Source organism: Odontesthes bonariensis, chromosome 10, assembly GCF_027942865.1.
Source record: "Odontesthes bonariensis isolate fOdoBon6 chromosome 10, fOdoBon6.hap1, whole genome shotgun sequence".
In the NCBI taxonomy this organism is placed as follows: domain Eukaryota; kingdom Metazoa; phylum Chordata; class Actinopteri; order Atheriniformes; family Atherinopsidae; genus Odontesthes; species Odontesthes bonariensis.
This window is the reverse complement of record NC_134515.1, coordinates 24,308,128-24,331,127: the sequence shown is the minus strand read 5'-3', so window position 1 is coordinate 24,331,127 and position 23,000 is coordinate 24,308,128. Positions and strand designations below refer to the sequence as shown.

At 41.8% G+C, this 23,000-nt stretch overlaps 2 protein-coding genes across 2 annotated transcripts; one reads left to right on the top strand and one right to left on the bottom strand.

Annotated features, from left to right (window-relative positions):
- The first annotated feature begins 2,158 nt into the window (after nt 1-2,158).
- On the top strand, nt 2,159-5,075 carry b3galt4 (UDP-Gal:betaGlcNAc beta 1,3-galactosyltransferase, polypeptide 4). Its single transcript, XM_075474785.1, has one exon. The coding sequence runs from the start codon at nt 3,044-3,046 to the stop codon at nt 4,163-4,165; it is 1,122 nt and encodes a 373-aa protein (XP_075330900.1). The 5' UTR covers nt 2,159-3,043; the 3' UTR covers nt 4,166-5,075.
- A 4,669-nt stretch (nt 5,076-9,744) lies between these two features.
- On the bottom strand, nt 9,745-21,808 carry wdr46 (WD repeat domain 46). The gene is made up of 14 exons (XM_075474779.1): nt 21,727-21,808; nt 21,281-21,454; nt 20,932-21,012; nt 20,727-20,839; nt 20,528-20,615; nt 20,267-20,328; nt 19,801-19,905; nt 19,555-19,705; nt 18,766-19,001; nt 18,357-18,510; nt 17,543-17,690; nt 13,011-13,201; nt 12,779-12,892; nt 9,745-10,212 (listed from the first exon to the last, which is right to left on the bottom strand). The coding sequence occupies exons 1-14, from the start codon at nt 21,781-21,783 to the stop codon at nt 10,093-10,095; spliced, it is 1,794 nt and encodes a 597-aa protein (XP_075330894.1). The 5' UTR covers nt 21,784-21,808; the 3' UTR covers nt 9,745-10,092.
- Nucleotides 21,809-23,000: the final 1,192 nt, after the last annotated feature.

Below are 23,000 nucleotides of genomic sequence, written 5' to 3'. Positions count from 1 at the left end.
TCCAATGAGTTTTAGCCATTGCTCCATCTGATTGGCTGATCTATGCATTATGTTAATGTCACATTGAATTCTTTTTTTTAAAATTATTTTACGTAATGCTTTTGAAGAGTACAGGTGTTGGACTGGCCTGCCTGCAATTCAGGCCTTTCAACATTTGAAAACATTTGGAGGCTCATGAAACACAAAATACAACAAAGAAGACCAAGGACTGTTGAGCAGCTGGACTCCTTTATAAGGCACTCATGGGGCAACATTCCTAAAGGTCATGCAACTGGTCTCATCAGTTCCAAGACATTTGTGGACGGTTCTTAAAAGAAGAGGGGACGAGTTGGTATTGTTCACAAAATGTGAAAATGTCTCTTTTTCATCACAACCGTTTCTCTTTTGTGGAAAGAAAAAGACTGTATTTGCCATTTGAAAATTGTTGCTTCCCAATTCTTTCGAAAGATGTCGTAGATAAAATGGCCCGAGTTCAGTTACCTTTGAAACAATGGATCACGTAACACTCAAATGAAAAGTAGGAGGACAAGCAAGGGCGGTAAGATCGAGGAGACAGGACAGAGAGGGGATGCTGTGATGGAGTGACTTTTGGTTTTCTTTTTACGCTTTATTTCATTCTACTTCATTTCGATTTTACAGTACACTGGTTTTTAAGTATTGCTGTAGGTACAATATGGCGGTGATTCTCAAACCGGGGGTAAGTCTCTAGATAATCTCTGGAGGTCCCCAAATGGTTGTGGAGAAAAGAACCAGAATGACATCCTGTAAAAATAACACATTATAGACTGGGGAGCAGTTTCTATAGTTGGCCTGTGTATCACCTGTCACACCCAGAGAATGGAGGACGCAGATGCAGGAGGTTTAATTCCAAGACTTTTATTTTGAGGACAGCAGATCAACCAGTTCCTCGTGAGAGAAGCTAAATGGGCTATGAAATATTAATCTAAGAATATACTTTCCAAAAGTGGAGAAGTATATCTATAAAAATTATCAAACTCAAAATCACTCCACTAGCGGAGGAGAAAACAAAAGACCATGAAACTTTACTTTTAACTAAATGTCACTCCTACTGAGGAGGAAAAACCAAAGAGCCTCTCCTAAAAATCGGAGGAAATATACTATGAAAGATTTACAAACAAAAGCCACTCCACCTAGGAGGGAAAACAAAAAGGCTATAAACAAAATTAACACTGTAACTCTTACAGGTTCTATTTTATCAAAACTTACTCTGGGAAACAAAAATCACTCTTACGAGGATAAATACCACCGGGAAACTCGGAAACGGGCTTGGCAAAAACGCTAGAATGATGCACTACACGGAGACAGATACAACGCACAAGACAGGGGGAGACGCAGACTCTTAAGCACACCGGGGTGATGGGAAACAGGTGGAATCATTCATACCACAATCAGACTGGAGCACGAGAGGAAGAGCAAGTGACCTGGAACGAGAGGGAAGTTAATCTTTCAAAATAAAACAGGAAATGACGAAACAATACATGAAACGAGACAAAAACCCAACTTAACCTCACCACGGTGTGACATCACCTGTACCAGAGACACGATTTACCTATGCGATTTACATCAGAATACAATTTTATTTCCTGTTTCCAAGAGTGTCGAAGTCTCTGATGGTTATGAAGTGTGTACAGACACATTCATTTCTAAACACGGCATGAGAAAATAATAATCTTTTTGAAAATCTGAAAAAAGTGTGATGTAAACATTTGTTGAATAGGCTATTTCATTGTTTGTCATGCAAAAAAAACCAAAAAACTTTTTACCAGGTTTTTACAGCATTGTTTTAAATTCATCCCACTAGTATGTGAGACTTTGTTATAGTGTTTGTGTTTTGGAGTCTCATGTGTCATGTCTGAAGGCAAAGTTTGCTTTTTCTGCAATCTTTCGTGGTTTTCAGCAGAGCGTTTTGACCTCAGGGTTGTTAGAGCGCACGTTCATGGACATCTGCTTGGAGCTTTGGAACTGTTAACTTCTAGAAATCAATTTTAGCAATCGAGAAAAAAAACGTGCGTGACAAAAAAGAAAAAAGAGAGAGATAATTTGACACGATAAACACTACCACTGAATGGTCACCAGGTGTCGCCCTAAGCCACCAGGTCTGAAACGGCTGACTCCAGGAAGACAAAGGGGCAAGACAAAGCTTACGCAATGAAACAGCAATGTGAAAAAAATGTATTTACATTTTTTCAGCTCCCTTTTACCGGGTTTGGTTGTGATCTTCTCTATGATCGTCTGTTCACTTGATTTATTATCTTTACGGACTCCATTGCAGAGGCATCAGAGCCCTCGTTCTTTAACATCTCCCTGCAGCCTGAAGGTGCTTCGCCATTGTTACCCTTTAAAGGCAACAATGTCGCAATAATTGGATAATATTTATGTATTTGGAAATAACCAGGAACAATTCTTCCGCAGTACAGAAATGGATATGTTTTTTTTTATATAATATACCTAAGGCTATAATTGCAATTTTTTGATAAGTATTATTTGCAGAGCAAATGCCACCATTAAATATATATATATATATATATATATATATATATATACGTCGGACGTCCCATCAGTTTATCCAGAGGACGGTCATGGGAAACGCAGCTTTAAAGAGGTAAACAGCCGTCACATCAGGGAGTGCTTAATTGCACATGAAGGCAGAATGATCATCTGAGTCGCAGCTCGACCGGTCTGTCGCTCCCAGTTCCAGTGAAGTCGGGGCAAACATCGCTTCAGGCGGCTGCCAAATCGATCGCTCCATATCCGCAGCTGCGTATCACACACTTTTTCAACACCGCGTGGGCTGCAGCAAAGACACAAGGCTGCCAGATGCTGTACTGCATCCCCACTGACGCTCTCTGCTACTGCAAAGAGGGTGTCCGGACTCGGAGGTCAGGGGACGCATAAAGAGCGCGATGACAGGGGAGCTTTTCTTGGCGTGAAGGCACAGAAGGAGACAAGAGGGAGAAACTGGAACATTTTCAGCAGCTACAGAGATCTTCAGAGCTGCGCAGTGGGAGAGGAGAGGTTGGTCATGGTTATGGCCATGGTCGGACGGGGATTGTGCAAGCCAAGATTTGGAAAGCGTGGGAGTAGGCTCGGGTTTTTGCCCTTTCTGTGCGCGGTGGTGGTGTGCGCGGCCCTGCTCGCTCTGCTTTTTGTGGACTTCATTGAGTCATGGGTCACCTCCATGGGCTTGAGCGCAGCGTCGGAGACGCACGCTGGCTTCATCCCGCCACAGAGCGTTCCTCCCACCCGACCCGAGGAGTTCCTTCTCATGCCCAGTCCGCTCGTATGCCAGCGAGCCAAGCCTTACCTCATCACCATGGTTACCTCGGCTCCTGCCAATCAGCGGGCACGCCAAGCCATCAGGGACACGTGGGGAGGGGAGGTGGAGGTGAGAGGCCTGCGGGTCATGACCCTCTTCATGGTGGGTGTGGCATCTGACCCTGGCCTGGGTAAGCTCCTGATAGAAGAAGCTCGGGAGAGAGGAGACCTGATTCAGGGGCGTTTTGTGGACACCTACTCCAACCTCACTCTGAAGACCCTGTCCATGCTGGGCTGGGCCCGACGGTTCTGCCCTCAGGCTCACTTCATGGCCAAAGTGGATGATGATGTCCTCTTCAATCCCAACACCCTCATACACTTCCTGAACAAAAGCCGTAACCCCTACGAACAAGGGGACCTTTACCTTGGCAGGGTGCATCTCCACGTGGCTCCTGACCGTGACCCGGGCAGCAAGCACTACCTCCCTGCAGGGGCTTACCCACCATCCGTCTTTCCAGACTATTGTAGCGGGACAGCCTACGTTCTGTCCCGCTCAGCATTGCTCAAAATCGCCCTGGCAGCCTCCGTATCACCATTATCTACACCTCTGCCCCCTGAGGATGTGTTTGTAGGTCTGTGTGCCCGGACAGCGGGAGTGCTGCCCTCACACTGCTCTCTGTTCTCCGGTGGGCCAGTTGTGCCATACGGACGCTGCTGCTATCAGGCCATGGTGTCCATCCACCACATCTCACCCAGGGAGATGCTGCAGTACTGGGCTGACGTTTATTCCTCCCCCCCCTGCTCCTGGCTGAGTCAGCGGGTCTCTCTGGGGATGTGCAAAGTCAGGGCGATGCTCGGCACAGCTCTGGGGCTGGAGCAGGGCTTGTGAGAGGTAATACGAAGGCAGGCGGGACACACTGGGACTGTGCCTCGCTTTAGTACTGTGAACAGCACAAGTGCTCTTCATGGGTGGGAATCTACCATGTGCACTGAGAGAATCTCTGTATTTTTTAGAGCTTTATTTTTTTAAACACCAGATAGATTTAACTTGCTTGTTTTTGTTTTGTTTCGCAGAAAGTAGAATCATCAGCCAGTAGTACGGAGAGCGATCAGATTAATCTTTAACCTGTTTTACAGGATCATGCAAGTTACACTGGCGACCTATAACCAGAGAACAAACATCATGCTTCTATTATACCTTTGAGGAAATACAGCTGCTTATGTGATGATTGCACAGGGCAACAACGCCCTCTGACACACTGTTTCTGATATTTATTGGCTGCAACCCTCATATAGTTAAACATCTTTGCAGTCTATCATCAGGTACTTCAACTTTTGTAGGTAGCCTAAATTACTAAATGCATGTCTTCACAAACCCATGCAATAGATATTAAATCACAGGATTCATATACGGTACCTCGGTTAGATACAATTAATTATCTTTAAAATTATTTAAGCAAAATAACTACAAATTAGGACTTACGCACATTAGGATAATCGTGTTGTAATGCAACAATAAGGACAGGATTTGTGCTGTCTGACCCTATTAACTGGACAACTGAAAGAGGATACAGAGCGACCTAATTATTCAGTTCTGAAAAAAAAGGAAGGGAAAGCTGCTTTTCTGTCATCGGCTTCCTCTTCCTCATCTTAGTTTAACAAAGTGCAAATGAAACATTTGCAGTGATGTGTCTGGGTATCTGCTACACTACTCATAATGAAGGGGAGGTCAGTGTGTTTACACTCAGGAAATATATATATGTATGATTCAAATCCAAGCACCAATAAACAACCACATCAAAACAAAAACTGGTCGGCTTTCTTTCAACTCAACATTTCAGGTGAATTGTGTTAAACTCCCTCTTTCCTTTTCAACCGAATACCAACTCATCGCTTTTTAAAAAATGTCGAAACAATCAGTCTGTGTCATTCTCATAGATTATAAATTAACTATATTAACTGTATATAATGGTTAACAGCCTAGCCCTAACTATTCAGGTAGTCTGACTTGAGTCGAGATGCATAACAGAAGAGCATTAAGCAGTGCTTGTAAGTTATTACGTTTCGGCCGAGTCTCATTTGATAAGATTTTGGAGGCGAAGGGGAGTTTTAGACCATTTGTTGGTGGCTTTTCTCACACTAAAAACCTCACTTCGGGTTCCTCCACAACGTTTCTCTCAAATGAACGTTAAAGAGTTCTATGTAATAAATAAGCACGGTCTTCATCTGAGTTTCTTTATTCTACAAACGTAGAATTTTAAAAAGGCGGTGCTATAGTGGCAAGCTTCCAAGAATGAGCTCATCAAACACCATATATGCATAAGCAAGCATTCCCCGACTATCCCTGTGTGTGTAATAGACAAAGAATCAGAGTGTCCCTGATTACGTGAGCGTTCTGTCTGTAGCACACTTGCAGTCAGATCAATTTTAGATTTCCAGTATATTTTCATGAAGTATCTATGGAAATGAACGCAACAGTGTCAGACAGATCCTTTTAAGCAACAGTTTCAGTTCACATCAGAGAGTACATTCACATTCGGAGGTTCCCACCTGATGACCCCAATGACATGTTGGTCAGCACTGCTCACTGATCTATATTATAGGGATTATAGGGAATTATTCACTGAGTCTGATCCTTTTATTTATTTTTCTTTAGCACAAGTTTCTTGTGTTTACATTGAATCAGGAAGTATCTATGGAAATGAACGCAACAGTGTCAGACAGATCCTTTTAAGCAACAGTTTCAGTTCACATCAGAGAGTACATTCACACAATGAACTTGTCAAACAATGAATTTTCCCATCATCTCTCCCTTGTTAAAGTAAAAATAACATAAAACAAGTATAAAAAAAATTCCTAGGATTGTAAAGAGAGTACATATATGAATAAAAGTACTATGCTGGATCAAAAGAAAATGAATCCAACAAGTGCACAATGATTAAAAATGCATGTTCATTTTTAAATGATGTAACTCTCATTATCATTGTCAGTATGTATGTAGTATATCGATCTGAACCATACTTTTCCATAGTCGCATAGCGGTCATATTTTTTAAGGCCTGGTGTATAGTAGGCTACCACTATCAGCGTTGTAAGTACAACAGAATGTGCCAAAACACAAGCTCCTCCTTGTGAGTTGATCCAAAAATATTTTATTCTAAAGAGAACCCAATCTCAGACTTTTCGACTGTTGTCCAATTGCAGAAATAGTCTCATGTAAAATTGGTAGCAGTAGGTAAGGCTTTAGCTTTAGCCCATTTAAAGAATACATCCACAATTATGGGACAATATTTCTTTCCTTCACATGGAGTGTGAAATGGATGTCCTAAGAGGTGCCGCCCTCTTGGCCCTCTTAGGACATCACCTGCTCCGTCCTAGTTCCTTACGCACTTATTTGTTTCCTAAATTGTCTTTGTTTTCTAAATTGTCTTCCCATCTGTCTAGGTACCTGACTTATCTCACTTACTCTAGCACTAGTTTTGCTCTTAGCTGTTTGGTTTTGGAAGGAAATGCACTTATGATTTCTTGTGACCTGAAGTTCTTTTGCCTACCGATGTTGAACGCACTAATTGTAAGTCGCTTTGGTCAAAAGCGTCTGCAAAATGACCGTAATGTAATGTAATGTGGTTCTTAAAATGAACACTTTTTTTTTTTTTTTTTTTAAGTAGTTTGTGAACCCATATAGTATGTTTTTTAAATAATCTGATCACCAGAGCCTACTCCTCGACCACCAGCCCCAGCGTCCGCCACCAGAGGTCCGTTTCACGTAGCAGGTTCAACCAACTCTGAGTCTATTCCTGATCTCTGAGTTGATCTACTCTGAGATAGAAAACCCTGAGTTTTCGGTTCCAGAAACGCTGATTTGAGTGAGGTTAATCAACTCTGAGTAAGTTCACCTTGAGTTTAGCGCGTGCACCACAACTTTAAAAAGCCAGCATCAATGGAGCCCCGATTCGACGAGTCACATTGGCAACGGGGAAGAGGAGGGGCTACGTTTTTCACCAACCTCGAATTGGAAATCTTAATGCGCTCATACGGCGAGTTTCAATACGTTTTTAGACATAAGTGCAACACCGCTGCAGCAGCAAAAGTGTAAGTTTAAATGTAGTCCTTTGCAATCACAATAATATTACAGGGAAACTGCTTGAATGGTAGCCCATTCATTTATTTCATTTAGGTGCAATCCCGCGGGGGAGAAGCGCACTTGGCAGCAGTTTAAGATGAAATATAAAAATATTGTTCAAACAGGTGAGACCTCGGCATGGAGGTACCTCATTTTGATCATGTTTTACACTGTAAAGTAAATATTAAGTGGCTATTTGACTGTGCAGTTATTTTATTCCCAACATAATGCTGTTTTCACACACATAAACTATGTCTTCTCATCTATACCATCCATCCATCCATTACCTATACACCGCTGAATCCGTCAGTCGGGTCGCGGGGGGGCTGGAGCCTATCCCAGCGGTTAATGGGCAAGAGGCGGGGTACACCCTGGACAGGCCGCCAGTCCATCACAGGGCCACATAGAGACAAACGAGACAAACAACCATACACACTCACAGTCACTCCGAAGGACAATTTAGAGTCATCATCTATATCATGTTCTGTTAAATAATTAAGCCTATTTAAACTAACACAGACTTCTACTGAGCCAACAGAAAGAAGGCAGATGCCCGTAAAACGGGTGGTGGCCACCACCCGAGGGAAGTGGCTGAGGGAATCCACCCCCAAGACACGAGTGCCTTTATAAAATATAATAGGCCTATATATGTCTTTTTTAAGCCTATTCAAACAAATATTTATTTGTCTTTTATGTCTTTTTTTTTCTTTTGTCCCAACACATTCTGATGGTGCCGCTCAAAAAGATAATTGTCTGTAAATGCAAAAATCTATGCGCGGTCTGATAACCATCTCCGACGAATATTTATTTCTCTGCGCAATAATGCTGCACCTTCATCCACGGGATCGTTGTCAGAAGGACATGTTGGTGAAAAAAGTTGCCTCCTACTGTGCCTAAAGGACTTCTATAAGTAGAAGAACTCGCTCTGCTGACTGAATGAATGAGGAAATCAAATGGCGTGTGTGGCTGAAAGAGGGCGGAGACAGAAAGAAACTCGAGGTTTCTTGAATAAAACCTGGTCCCGACCAGGTTAGGTTCAGAGAGTCTGTTACTCCGGTAACTGACCGAGAGGTTAAGTTACCTCTCTTTGTGAAACAGGCTAGAGTTACCCCTCTTTCTCGGGGTTGAGTTACCTCCCTTTGTGAAACGGAAAACTCAGGGTTTCCCTCATTTCAGGGTTAACCTACTCAGAGTTTTCACTAAACCATACGTGAAACGGACCTCAGGTCCAACCCTCTGGCCATGGTTTCCAAGGCGATATGCATCATCAGTCTTCATTTTGCAACACTCACAGAGCATATGAGCCGGATTTCTTGCCGAGCTTCTTTTGTTTATCTTGCTGTAGTTTCTCTGCACGTATAGCATAACATTTGCTGTTTTTCTATCGAATCAGATGAATTTTTTTTATTTCTTTAGCTTTTTTTTTCTCCCTTTTTTAAAATGAAATCACTGATCTCTGGTTTGCAATCGTTCGGTAGGCTAAATGCTGTCTTTAACCACATGATTTTGGGTCAAATTTTATTAACATCTGAAAAAAAGACAGGATCGTATCTCTGATCTGAGTTGGTCATTTGTTTGGCGAGTTGTTCATCAGCCTGGATGCTTTGTCACATGGACCTTGAGGTGGTTGGGAAGTGCTCTGAGGTGCTCAAGTTGTCTGGAAGTGCGCAGACAAAAGCGGCTGTGATTGGTCCTCGGTTTGCCTTTCCGGTTGTCTGTGTGGCTTCCTCCTTTGCATTTTCGCCAACTCCCATAAAAGAAGCTGTTCTTCTTCGATGTCGAGCAACTCCAGATCCATATCTTGCATACACTTTTTTTTTTTTTTGAAAGATAAACACTTCCGCCGGCGCCGCCGAAGTTCTCGTCACCGCCCACCGAAATTCTCGCGAGGGGAAACTGCTGTGCGTCCCGAGAAATGCCAGACCGAGGTTGCAGAACCATAGCATGAAAAGTGGTTCGCGACCAGAGCAAAGCAACACGTCAAGACGATAGACGCAGAACTATAATCCGCCCCCGCACAATGTCTGAGGACCCGGCCACTTACGTTATCAGCTCCAGGTGCGCTATTAGCCTCAGCCTTTAGTTGGAGTCTTTCTTTCTTTGTTTTTTTCAGTTGTCCTCTTATTATTTGTTCTACCTTATATTTATTATAGTTTTGTTTTTAATTAAAACTGAATTGCAGCAGCATTTGTCTCATTATTTAAAAGCTACGCCATGTGCTCTAGTATTTCGTGCTCAGTGACATTAAAAGCAGTTGTCATGGACCTATTGATGCTGAACATTTTATTCATTCAAAACATAACAAGTCAGTTAAGGAAAAGAAGAACTTGTTTACTAAATCAAAGATCTCTGAAAAATGTGTTTATTGGTCCAAATGAAAAACAAACCAAATCATAAAACTTCGGATGACAACCAGTGTTAGTTATGGCACATCGTGTTTTTCTTCCCATTTCGACAGGATGTGCTTCAGGCTATCGACATTAAATAGAGCAAACCAACAACTGCACTTAGCATCGATTGTGTGAACCGTTTCCCATCAGAAGACTATGGTTGCCCACAACATCTGGATCTTCTGCAGCTGGCATTTTGTCACCCCCGTGCATTAACGTGTCCAAAAAGTGTTTCTTTTGTGTAAAGTTCAAAGGTCACTCCCACAGAATGTCACTGCATTTGAGCTGCACAAAGGGTCTTTTTCTATTTTTTGAATCGGTCCAGAGCAGACTTCTGGCTAGAAAGCATTGCCTTCTTCTTCTCCATCTTCTTTTCTTCTTCTTCCATTTTCACTTTGTCCTCTACAGTTTTCTTGATCACATCCTGCAAGGAGAATAAAACCCGAGAAATCAGATGTGCACTGCACACATTGTGGGAGAAAAACTTAACAGACGTTTTTTCTCAGCCTTACGCTTCACTGGAAAAAAGGTTTTTTTCAGTTGAGGACTTGGCTTGATTTGTGTTCTAGAAAAAACTAGTTGGATACAAAAACACTAAAGACCTGCTATAGACTCAGTGTACCATTAGTTCCTTTTGTACTTCATCCCCAATCCCAGAGAAGGTGGGACACTGTGTAATATGCAAGTAAAAAAATGAAAACCAATCCTCAACGTAAGATATTTTAGTAATTCATGAGAAATATGTCTTCATCTTGAATTTGATAGCAACGACGGGGCCATATTCATCCCCATGTAGCATTGAGCTCGTCTTTTAACAGCTGTCAATAAACATCTGGGAACTGAGACCAGTTCCTGGATCCTTGAGAAAGGGACTCATATAGCAGGGGTCCCCAACCTTTTCAGCACCAAGGACCGGTTTGGTTCTGCAATTTGTTCCTGCGGCCCGGTCGGGGGTTCATTTTTTTTTTGTACTTTACGTTCAACAGACATTACATTTAGCAGACGCTTTTACAAATTAGGATAATTAGGATATGATGACAGACAGACAGTCATCATTGAAAAAAAAAACGTGCACATTCGGCCTCCTATAATGCAATCTATGCAGTTTCCAAGTATAGAATCTAGCGAGTGAAATGAAAGAATTCCCGATTTTGTGGTTGGGGACCCCTGTCATATAGGATTTGAGCTGCTAAACAGTACTGGGTCATCTTTGTTGGAGTTTTTTGTTTCATGGTGCATATTATTTTCAGCATTAATGGTAAACAACAGGAGATGTTTGTGCAAGATGCACCCAGGACACACACACACACACACACACACACACACACACACACACACACAAAATTGTTATCAACAGACATAAAAGGAGTGCAACAATCTTCTGTCTTTGGGGATTCCCGTATGGTGCTGTGTGACATGCATGACTTCTGTTTTTTTTCCTCCACAACACCATAATACCAATGGACTTCTACACCATTGAAGATGCAGGCCTTTGAGTTAATTTAATTAGATGTCATTAAAGCAGTCCATTTAAAATGAGCTTTGGTTCAGAGAAGACGGCAACATTACTAGATCTAGTTCGCGTGGGGCTTCTTCTTTGGTTGATAGAGCTTTAACTTGCACTTGAGAATAGCACAGTGATTTCTGGAGGAGTTCCTAAGCTCACGCCCTGATTCCCCGGACAGAATCCTGACTGTTTTCATACCCGAGGGCCGAAGCACACAAATATCCAGTATTGATTTTTGTCTGTGTCCCTTCATAACTCTCCAGATTCTTTGAATATTCCATCATTTACAACACATAACATCATCAAAATTGTAGGAGCCAATTTCTTAGTTTGCATTTAGATTTGTTTGTTTGTTGGAATATAGTTTGGCAATGTTTACAGGTACGTGTGGTGTGTGTGTTTATTAATGACTATGTGATCCCTGCAGGTGAGAGGGCTTAAGAGCAAGGTGCTGCAGTCTAGTGGTGTGGCTGACTGAAGCACACAGTCTTTAGACCTCGCGGACCGTACAGACAGTCTTAGTTTAAGCCTTGATATAGTTTGTTTACAGTTTTTTCTTTGATCAGTTGTAAATCAATCACAATCCATTCTTTATTTTGAACCGCATCCTCTGGACATTCCATCTTTTTACAACGAACACGAGCGTCTAAAGTACAGTCAGCCCAAGTGATTCACACAAAGGAATAAAACTAAAGGATACTGTGGACACTACAAAAATGATCAGTTAAAGAACATTATTCTACAATTTCTCCACAATTTGTAGACACATTTGTTTGTTTGTTTTGCAGACTGCTGAACCTCTGCCCATCTTTACTTCTCAGAGACTCTGCCTCTCTAAGGTGCTCTAATCATGTTACTGACCTGTTGCCAATTAGCAGAATAAGACATTTTCCTACAGCTGTTTCTGTTGAGTACCTCTGACTTTTCCAGCCCTCTATCGCTCCCGTCTTAACTTTTTTTTGGGGGGGGCTTTTTTTATGCCTTTAATGATAGGACAGTTGGAGAGAGACAGGAAGCAGGGGCCCCCCTGAGAGAGGGGGAAGACATGCAGCAAAGGGCCGCTCGGTGCGGGACTCGAACCGGGGCCAGCTGCAGCGAGGACTGTAGCCTCTGTACATGGGGCGGCTGCTTAACCCACTACGCCACCGACCGACCCCCCGTCTTAACTTTTCTGAGAAATCCAATTTGTGATGAGCTGATGTTTTTATTATTAACTAGTAAAATTTCCCACGTTCAACACTGGACGTTTTCCTTGTTTTTTTGCATAAAATATTGGTACCTGAGATGAGCTGTTTTCATTCTGTTTTAAATGACATTTTTGGAGTTGGGGCTGTACAACTGCAGAAACATCGTGCTTCAGAAGAAAATGAAGACAGGCTGAATTCAAATGAAACATGTTTGTTGTGTGGTAATCAAAACTCACGTGACTCTTTAGTAATCGTTAGGATTAGGAATCAAACTTGTCATATTCTGGACTACTTACCCTCTGGTCCGCATGAGCCACTTGCTTCTTGCGCCTTTCGACACCACCAGTAGAGCTACGACCTTTCTTCTTAAATTTGGGGACAAATTTTTCTTTGGCAAGAGGGTCAAAGCCCTGTAAGAGATTAAGATGATTTAAGTAGAGTGAATAGTAGCTTCTCCACTGCGAGTTCAAAACGTGCAGATCTCCACCGTGAATGACATTTTCTGTGAGGATGCTTTTTAAAACTGACCAGAGCTTGGACCCGGTCTTGATGCCTCTGCTCAAATGCAGCATTGTCGACTTGTCCCAGCTCTGTGGGGTCAAGGCTGATGAGCTCGGGCTGAATCTTATCAAGCAGGGCTTTGACCTCCCACTCCTGCCTCTGCTTTGCACTACGGTATGGATTTGCATCCAGACCGTCAAAGTTAGGCTCTCCTGCACCTGTTGATATAAAAAGGAAAACCGATTTGTGGACACAAAACAGCTGGACCAAATAAAACTTGAGCATTGTTACAGGTTTTAGTCATTTGTTTTATCTGTGGGTAAACACAAGGCATAACCAAGCTGAGCCAGCAGTTACCTGTTAAACTGTCAAAAGTGTGAATGTTTAAGGAATACAGAAAAAAAAGAACGGACACCCAACAGTCTGACCTCTACGCATGTTTCCAGATATTTTTCACCCTTCACTGAAAAGCTCCATAACAAGCCACAAGTTTTTTTGTTTTTTTTACCCTTGTCCTGTCCAGCATTATGGCAGCAGAATTGTAATCTGAATACCCTTTATGCTAAACACATTTGCTATGCCAAGGGAAGCTTTATGAATGTAAAGCTCCCCTTGATGCTAGGGCCGGCACGGTATATGTATTCGTACCGAACCGTCACGGTATGGGGGTCACGGTTCGGTACGCGCATTTCCACGCAGAATACACACGGTACGGAAGTTTTCTGAACGCGGAACTTTTATTTTGCAAGAGTTTCCTTCAGGACCCATTTAAACACTGCCACATGCAAGCTCTGATTGGTCCGTAGAGATATACGCTTTCGGACAGAGTAGTTCTAAGAACGCAGTTATCAGAACTGTCCTACTCGAATTTCGTTCTGATAACTGTCCTTCCCAAGCGGAGCTGTTTCAGTCTGCATTGCACATGAGTCGGGACTGATGCGCCACCCGCAGCCGTCCGCGTCAGTGACGTGTTAGCCGTTTAGCGCCACATTCAACACCAAAACGGAACAAAACAAAACCCGAGAGAAGAAAAAACACCACAAAGAAGCTAATATGGAGAGCTAGGAGGCCACCGTGTTCATGGTCTGCATGATGGTGATATTAATCATGGACATCACATGACATGACAGCTCCACCCACAAGTCCCCCAAACTGCCAACCAGGCCAGACACACAGTCCCCCCCAGCAATGATCAACCCAGGCCCCGCAACCCGAGAGACCACCAGAAACCCGAAGCCACACAGCCCCCCCCAGCACACAACCGACCGCCCAGAGCGGCGGGACAGCAACACACCACCCCCACTATGTGATAAAGCTAATCAGCGGGGACCAGAGAGAATGAAATTCAGCCAGTTGATCTTTTGAGGAGGCAGACATTCTTTCCATGCTAATATAATCTACAAGAACATTTCTAAACTGGTTAATACACAGATTCCTCTTTGCTTTCCAGTTCATGAGAATAGTTTTCTTTGCGATACATAGCACTGTGAAGACCATGTGTACGGAGTTAATTTCCATGTTGATGTTGTCCAAGTCACCCAGTATGCACAGTGTGGGGCATGCAGGAATACTACACTTAAGCCATGTTGATAGGTCCTCACAGACCTCAAGCCAAAACTTCTGGACAGGCGCACAAAACCATAAAGTGTGTGCATAATTATCAGGTGTGTTATATGTGCAATGTGTGCAGATGTTTGAGTGTGTTAGACCCATCCTGAACATCCTTTGTCCTGTATAATGTGTTCTGTGAAGGATTTTGTATTGTATGAGCTGCAAATTAGGATTCCGAGTCATTCTGAAGGTGTTCAAACATATTTGTGGCCAGAAGTTATGGTTAGAATTAGAACTGAGGGATAGATCTGCCTCCCATTTTGAGGATGGTAAAGAAATTGTGTCATCCATCTTAGACAGTAATTTATATATTTTTGATAGCAGTTTTGGTGTGCAGACAAGTGTGCCACAAGTTTTTTATCTAAACACAGACTGGAGAAAAAAAAAAAATGTATCAAAACTTTCAATGATCGTCCATTGCAGAACCAAACTTGATATCTCCAAGTCTGATATCCAAGTTATCAATTTTCTCCCGATTACAACGGATATGCACTCAACTTGTCTCCAGTCTCAATTTAAAATCATTCATTTCCACAAAGACACTGTAAAGCCGATAATATAATGCACTGCATTTACTGTAAAGTGTGGCAAAATACTGCATTTGTGACTGGTTCTAATACATTTCGAACTGAAACGCTGAAAAAGCACAACGTATCTATGAAACACATTACCTGCTCAGTGTCCCCTCTCCCCGCTGCCTTTCAGCAGCAGGCAGCAGCAAACACATCATCGGACGAGCCCGAGATGATAATCAAGTTTAACGTTGCCTACCATATTGCAAAAGAAGAACTTCCCTTCACTAAGTTAAAGTCCGAAATAATTCTTCAGAAGAAAAATGGCTTGAACGTAAACCCGACATAAAGCAATGATGTACAGTGAGTACATGGCATTCCTGATCAACGGAGACACAGATATCGCCACAAAGGAATGCGTCATTGTGTACAGCCGTATCTTGAGGAGAGGAACAGCGGTGAATATACTGATTTGTATATATACAAAAAACCCAACTACAGGAGTTGGCCACCCGAGGGGCATGTGACTGCAATGGAGGATAGTCCATAAGACATTGAGCCATGAGATGTTCAGTCTGAAGCCCTTAAAACACTTGCAATTTTAATTTAGATTTTCTTTTTATTTCATTTATCTTGAGATGTTTTAAGTTTAAATTTCAGGTCAGTGAAGCACTTTAAGCACCAACACACACGACATATATGGACAACGATTTTAAAATAAATAAATAAATAAAGTGAACCTGTAAAACTGCAGTGTTAAATGCAATGCGTTTGAAAATTTGGGTGCACCTAACTTTTGTGCTGGTGCACCTAAGAAAAAAAGTTGGGCGCACCGGTGCAACCAGTGCAAAAAGTTAGTCTAGAGCCATGATAAAGAACTTTATTTTGACCAGATTGCTAGTTAATCATATAACAAGTCAATATTGCCTATATGGACAGCGATTTAAAAAAAATAAATAAAAAAAGTGAACCTGTAAAACTACGGTGTTAAATGCAATGCAGTTGAAAATTTGGGTGCAGCTCCCACAGGGCTCTAGACTAACTTTTTGCACTGGTGCGCCTAACTTTTTTTCTTAGGTGCACCAGCATAAAAGTTAGGCGCACCAGTGCAACCAGTGCAAAAAGTTAGTCTAGAGCCCTGTGGGAGCTGCAGTAAAACTGCTGTTGTGGCTGATTTGAAAAAAGTTATGACTATGCCAGCCAGTGGTTGTGCTAGACTTTTTCACTGTCCGTCATTTTGACGGACAGGGTCGTAAAAATTCCGTCATTGTCCATTATTATCCGTCATTTTATTTTAAATGGTAATATACAGGCTTTTAAATGGTAGGCTAATATACAGGCTATATCCCAATGCTTATAATAACTCGTGTTTTATTGACTTATTTTCATTTAAAAAATAATTCACAGAACAAGTGTGTATTATCTAATATTTTTTTTATTTATGCATTTCTTCAGAGATTGACGTTCGGTCACTTGTGAACTCGTTTTTTCGCTGCTAAAAACATTGCGGCTGTTGGGCATATGAACATGTTATTTTATAACGTAGATGAACGAAGAAAATTGTAGTGAAAATACGAACAGTCCACTTAGAACAATTGAAGTGAAATATGAACAGTCCACTTAGAATGGTTGCAGTGGTAATCTGCAATTGACCTGTTGTAGCTCAAACCTTCCTTCTGGCCCGCATTGATTTGAATAGGGAGCTCGCTTGTGTGTAATCGAACGCATCAATTGAGACTGCTGCCGAGGCGATTGTCATTAAATTTTGCGTCCTTGCCTCCGACAGACGACTTCTCATTGAGGTTTTAATTTTATTCTGAAGGCTGAACCCACGCTCAGCTGCGACGCTGGAGACTGGAATGACCAGCGCCACTTCAGCCAAAGCTCTGAAGTCGGGAAACATGTCTCCCAATGAAACGATAAGAAGCCGGCAAGAGCCTCTGAACGTGATGACAGCTAATCAATCGCTAATAAATTGCTAATTAATATGCACGAGCTCGCCACCACCAGGTCGGGTGTGAGGTTACCGGGTAGGCTACTTTTATGATTCATCATCTGTCAAAGTTACAGACGGGCAGCTATCAGAACACCTTCGCGCAGCTGGCTACAATGTATCGGCCCACTGAACACCAAAGCTGCGGCTCAGATTGAAAGTTGGTGACGGCAGTGAAACTTATGTAGAGTAAGAAAAATGTCATAACTTGCCTATGATTTCAATTGTGTGTTTTATTGTTATTTTTTTATTATTGGTAATGGTAATGGTCAAATCCGTCAAAATGACGGACGGCCTTCAAATTTTTCCGTCATAGCTGAAAAAAAATCCGTCAATGACGGACAATTGTCGGTTAACGCGAACTCTGATGCCAGCATATGCGCATTGAGTTGCCTGTGGTATGAAATGCGCTATATAAATAAAGATTGATTGATATGTCTGACCTGGCACGAGCATGCTGGTGAAACCCTCTCCGTGGCCAACTCCGAGGACATCCTCGAAAGGACAGAAGCGCAGGTCCCACACTGTTCCCCGAACCCTGTGAGCCATGTAGGGTTTAGTGACGGCGGTACTCCACACATCTCTGTACACCTGCAGGGAAGCGGTTTGCACAAAAATGGACTTTCATACATTTTGTTTAGTGTTCCCAACATGTACAGTGCTCGCTTAAGTAACTAATCATTTTAAAATATAACACCTCAAAAGTTGACAAAGCCCTCAGAGTCGTAGTTGGAATTCTATGATTTGTGATCTTTGCCATCTCTTATTCATACCATAAACAGGATGAGCTGTAATTTGATCAGCTATTATGGATCATTTAGTCAACTGTTGCAAGACGCTGCAGCACTGAGTTTCTCAGGCATGATTCAGCAATTGCAGTTAGTTTTAACTTCCTTATCTAGCTTATGACGGAGTGAAATTGATCTGAAATCCACAGCTGCTAGTATACCAATCCCGTGTTATTTAAAAGTTTGTCTCTGAGCTATTCCCATTGTTCAAGTAAGCACAAGACGACAGTGTTTTTAAAAGGACACTATCAAACCACAGACCTCTAACAGCAGAAAATCCCAGCTGTGTGCATGCATTTCTTTTCCTGCTCATGTTAAATATCCAGCTGCACTCACACATAGCAAATGACTGCCCTTGTAAAAATGCATTCACTTCCCTCTTGCCGGATAGATTTTCCATCACACATCATTCGATCTGCAGTGTGTGTGTGTGTGTGTGTGTGTGTGTGTGTGTGTATGTGAGACTGACCTGGACAATATCCCCCGTGGCTGCAGACAACAGTCCCCTCTGGCTCAGTGACAAACATGAAGCTCCAGCAGGAAGGAAGTAAGACTTGAGGGGCTTGAAGGCTCTAATGTCATAGACTTTCAGCTTTTTATCCATGCCAGATGTTACCATGTATCTGCCAAAAAAAAAAATATAAATAAAAATAAAGGACCATGATGACATGCTGCCCTCTGTTCGACGTGGAAGAAACTGCATGCAAACTGTGTTGATTGTCTAACTTGAATGGAAAGCTACTGATCATTTCTAAACTTTGGTATTCTTACTGCTGCTGTGGACTCCCATTATAACAAAAAGCATCCCTGCTTTAAAAAAAAAATGACAGCATCCTTGCGGTCTAATATAAGCTATGCACATCTTTTATGTGACTCACGTGCCCGTCTTGTCCACGGAGACTGAGCGGACGCCGCCTTGGTGACAGAGCATCTTGACGAGGGCTTCCTTCTGATTAGGTGACCAGAGAGTGACTGTGCCATTGGGGTGGCCAAGGTGGATGATGGCATTATAAGGGTTCTGGCACATCACGTCGAGTCGACCAGTCTTGGTACAGATGGCTGCTATTTCCTTTCCCACCGCCACATCCAGGTACTGCAGGAAGCCTGTGGCGCTCTGTAGACAAAATCAAGAGGGGTCGAAAGACCCAATTCATGTTGGCAAACTTTTAAAAGGGTGAACTCTATCGTTTTGCAAGCTTTAACGGTTATTGTTTTTACTTTGTGAATATATATATATAAATACAAATTTTTTTAAATTATTTTTTTAAAGAAACATCTCAGATTTGGACAAGCATTTTTTTCATTTCTTCTTTTTTTTACAATTTTTTTTTGGGGGGGGGGGGGCTTTTATGCTTTTAATGGACAGGACAGTTGAAGAGAGACAGGAAGCAGGGGGAATGACATGCAGCAAAGGGCCGCCCGATGCGGGACTCGAACCGGGGGCCAGCTGAAGAGAGGACTGTAGCCTCTGTATATGGGGTGCCTGCTTAACCCACTATGCCACCCTGGATAAGCATGTTTTTCAATACTTTTCAGGTTACTGAAGTCAACTTGTGATCAGGCATGTGACACGGGTACAAGAAAAGTCAAATAAGGGTTTGTCACCAAAAACAGTGACAATGTCAGCTTGACATATGAGATCCAAGTTAGATGCAAATTCAACCTACCGCTGTAGCTAGCAAAAAGTGGTAGGGCAGGAACTGCATTCGAAGGACGTCATTGAATTTGCGAATACAATGAAGCTCTATTCCGTTGGAGTCATAGATATACAGCCACTTCTTCTGGGCCACAGCATACATACTCTCACTATGGAGCCACCTATATCAAGACAGAAACATGTTTAGTCTGGAGAAGATGTTCCAATTAAACCTGTCTCTGTATAGTGCTGCACAGTGTGAACGGTTATAACTTACTTTACATCATTGATGGATTCCATCACATTTATCTCACACATGAGCTGTTTGGACTGCCAGTCTATACAAGCCACATGGCCTCTCCTCCCACCGAGCAGCAGGTGACTGGAAAAAAAAAATGTACATAATAATAAGCTGCAATACATTTAAAAGAAAAAAAAAGAGAGAAAAGTTTTAGGTTAAACTGCCTACAGAAGCCAAAAGGGAGATCTAATCAGTCAGCATAAGAGGAAACAGTCACATGAATGGATAATTAGTGTACTGGGAGTTTTTTTATGCTTTTCTTGGAGCGACAACCCTACGCATCTAACAGGAGCTTGCTGACAAACAGATACTGTCACTAATGGGTGACTAGGAAAGAAAAAAAAAAAAGAGGGATTTTGTATTGATTTTGAATGCGAAGATGAATCACATAAAATCAATCACAACAGAAACGCTGTGAGAGCAAAGCGAGTGCGATACTGACCGTCCAGTCTTGCTGTAATCCACTCGATAAGGCCCAAATTGTGACAGTTTGAAATTAAAGTACTGTTGAGGAAGAGAGAGAAAACATCAACAGAAGTCAAAAAAGTTGAATGACATCAGAAGCCCTGACCTGGTGACCATCTTTTTGGCAGGGTAGGTTTATGTAAAAGCAAACACAAAGTTGCTACAATGTAAATCGCTATAAAAGATATGATTCGATTGTTAAAATCAAGTAAAAAAAATGACAGAGATCCCCCCTCACCTTTGCTCCAGATGATATGTCCACAGCATCTGAAATATCCTCCTGTGAGATAATACATGTGTCCTCATCTTCATCTCCTTCTAAAAATCTAGAATTAGAGGGAGACATGAATTTAAGTGGCATGCTTTAAACACCTAATTGCCGTTACAGCATGTACTGTGACATGAAGCACAGGCCTGCATCTTTCCTGGGAAATTACCCTGCGTCCTCTGGGAGTAGGAGGTCAAAGCGAGCAGCTTGTTTCTGGGCCATTTCTGAAGCTTCCTCTGATCGAGCTATCATGTCTTTCAGCTTGTAATAATGGCGACTTGGCTGGAAGAAGAAGTCGGAATCTGTGTGAGATGTTGGCCACAGGACAAAACCCAATTCCATCTTGCGGAGACAGCATGCACAAAGATTTTTACCTTTTGAATTTTGTCTTTCCTTTTGAATTTCTGTAACCTGTCTTCTGGAATGGGAGCAGGCCCAGGGAAAGGGTCAGATTTCTAAAAAAAGAATGAAGATTAACAAGGACAATACATAAAATATGGAATTTTAAATCTAATCTAATTAAATGTATTGTCAACTGATATTGTTTGGTGGTAAGTTCTGGTGACATTTGGGCCAGCTTGTCGGTATCAAGGATATAAAAAGCTTTTAAAGTCAGAACATACACTTTTCTCCATCAGTCTGATGGGATACAGGTTAACTGATGCCGGTATTCTTATCAGTGATACTGATCTGTCTAACATATGGTTACTGTCATTCTCTTACCCCTGATATGAATTTTTTCCCATCTACTTGACCATCTCTTTGCTTCCTTTTCTTAATTTTCTGTGCTTTTTGCTCCTCCTGCTGCACAGCCTGCTCAGTCGGTTCTCCTTCTTTTCCATTTTTGTTTTCAGCTTTTGACTCTTGCGGTGACTCCTGCCAGTAACGAGCTGGGAGCTGTCATAGAGTAAAAAAGAGTGTCACGTTAGCAGCGTTGATGTTCGGTGCCGAGGCAGCTTATACATTTCTTTAAGCGCAGATAAACGGTCCACTCGTACAGCAGCACTCCGTACATCCAATGCTAGTAGCGTTAGCTGGCTAATACTAGTTACTAACAAGCCGCTACTACAATGTTTGCTTTCCGTAAAAAGTCATGAGTTGGTCTATCTTAGCTCAAGACTGAACCTTATGCAGTTATGTGATCTGACAAAAGATTAATTTGTGTTTACCTTCTTCTTTTTACCCACGTGTGAATCACTCACTGTTACCCCGTCGGGAGACGCCATCTTTGTTGTGTACGTTATTTTCAGGTCCCGCACCGTCACATCTTTACGTCATGTCCGGTTTGATTTTTTTTCCTCTGTTGTTTTTTTGGTGAAATCTAAAACATATATTTGAATTTTCATACGCAATATCTATCAAATATCAATCGAATTCAACAAACTCAAACTAGAACATTACTCAAATAAATTATATTTCTTTGTTTTCCGTGAGAGCAGTGGTGGAAAGTGGGCTATGAACATCAGCTCAGTTATTTCACACAAGAAATCTACAATTTTGACTTGTAATGTGGGTTATTCTTTTATTTTGACTACCAGTTCAAACCAGTTCAACAGTTCAAACCATTCAAATATATTTTGCATGTTGAAGCTGTTGCTTTGAACAAATGCGTTTTCATGTCTCACTGTCTTTTCTCTCCAGTGGTTTGTATTTGTTGTTCCCTGCTCTCTTTATCCCTGTGTTCTCCAAAGGGGCATGTGTCAAGATGCTCAAGTCTTCGTAGTTAGTTGTTGCAGAAGGTTGATCATTATTTTATATATATATATATATATATATATACACACACACATATATATGCACACATTAAAACTATTATTGTAAAGGTTACCAAGGTAGCATGTTGTAATTTGAAAGGAGTTGCATTTCAGTGTGCAAAGATGTTGTTTACGCCTTTATCTTTAATTTCCTGTGAACAAGGGAGTGTCTTAGCAAATGACGTTGTTTAAAAGTAAAATAAGCGAAAATGGTGCAACGTAACGACATAAACAGGCTAATGGCATTTAAAAGTAAAAGGTTTCAGCTTAGCATCGGTCAAAAGTGGCAACAAGCTAAATAAGAGAAGTGTAATTACGATGTACAAAGAAATTGAAATGTTCTTAGCTATGAGCTAAATAAGCTGGTAGACGTAACGTCATAAGGTAATGCAATGTTTTGTCTTTAGTCTTTGTTTACCTCTTATGTTGGTTTATGTTGGTGTCAGAGAAGATTCAGATCAAATAAACCACTCCAGACCACCAGAAAGACGTAAATACGTAACGTGTCACGTATCAAATAAGGATACCCTTTCTCAAAAGATGAGCTTGTAAAAGGCTGTGACCAAGACCACAGAGAAAGAGTGAATTCTCAGGGAAACTATGGACAGAGATTATTTTTGTTTGCCATAAGAGAGACTTGAATATTCAAGATATCTAAATGCTGCAAACGTTTGACCTTTCTCCCCATG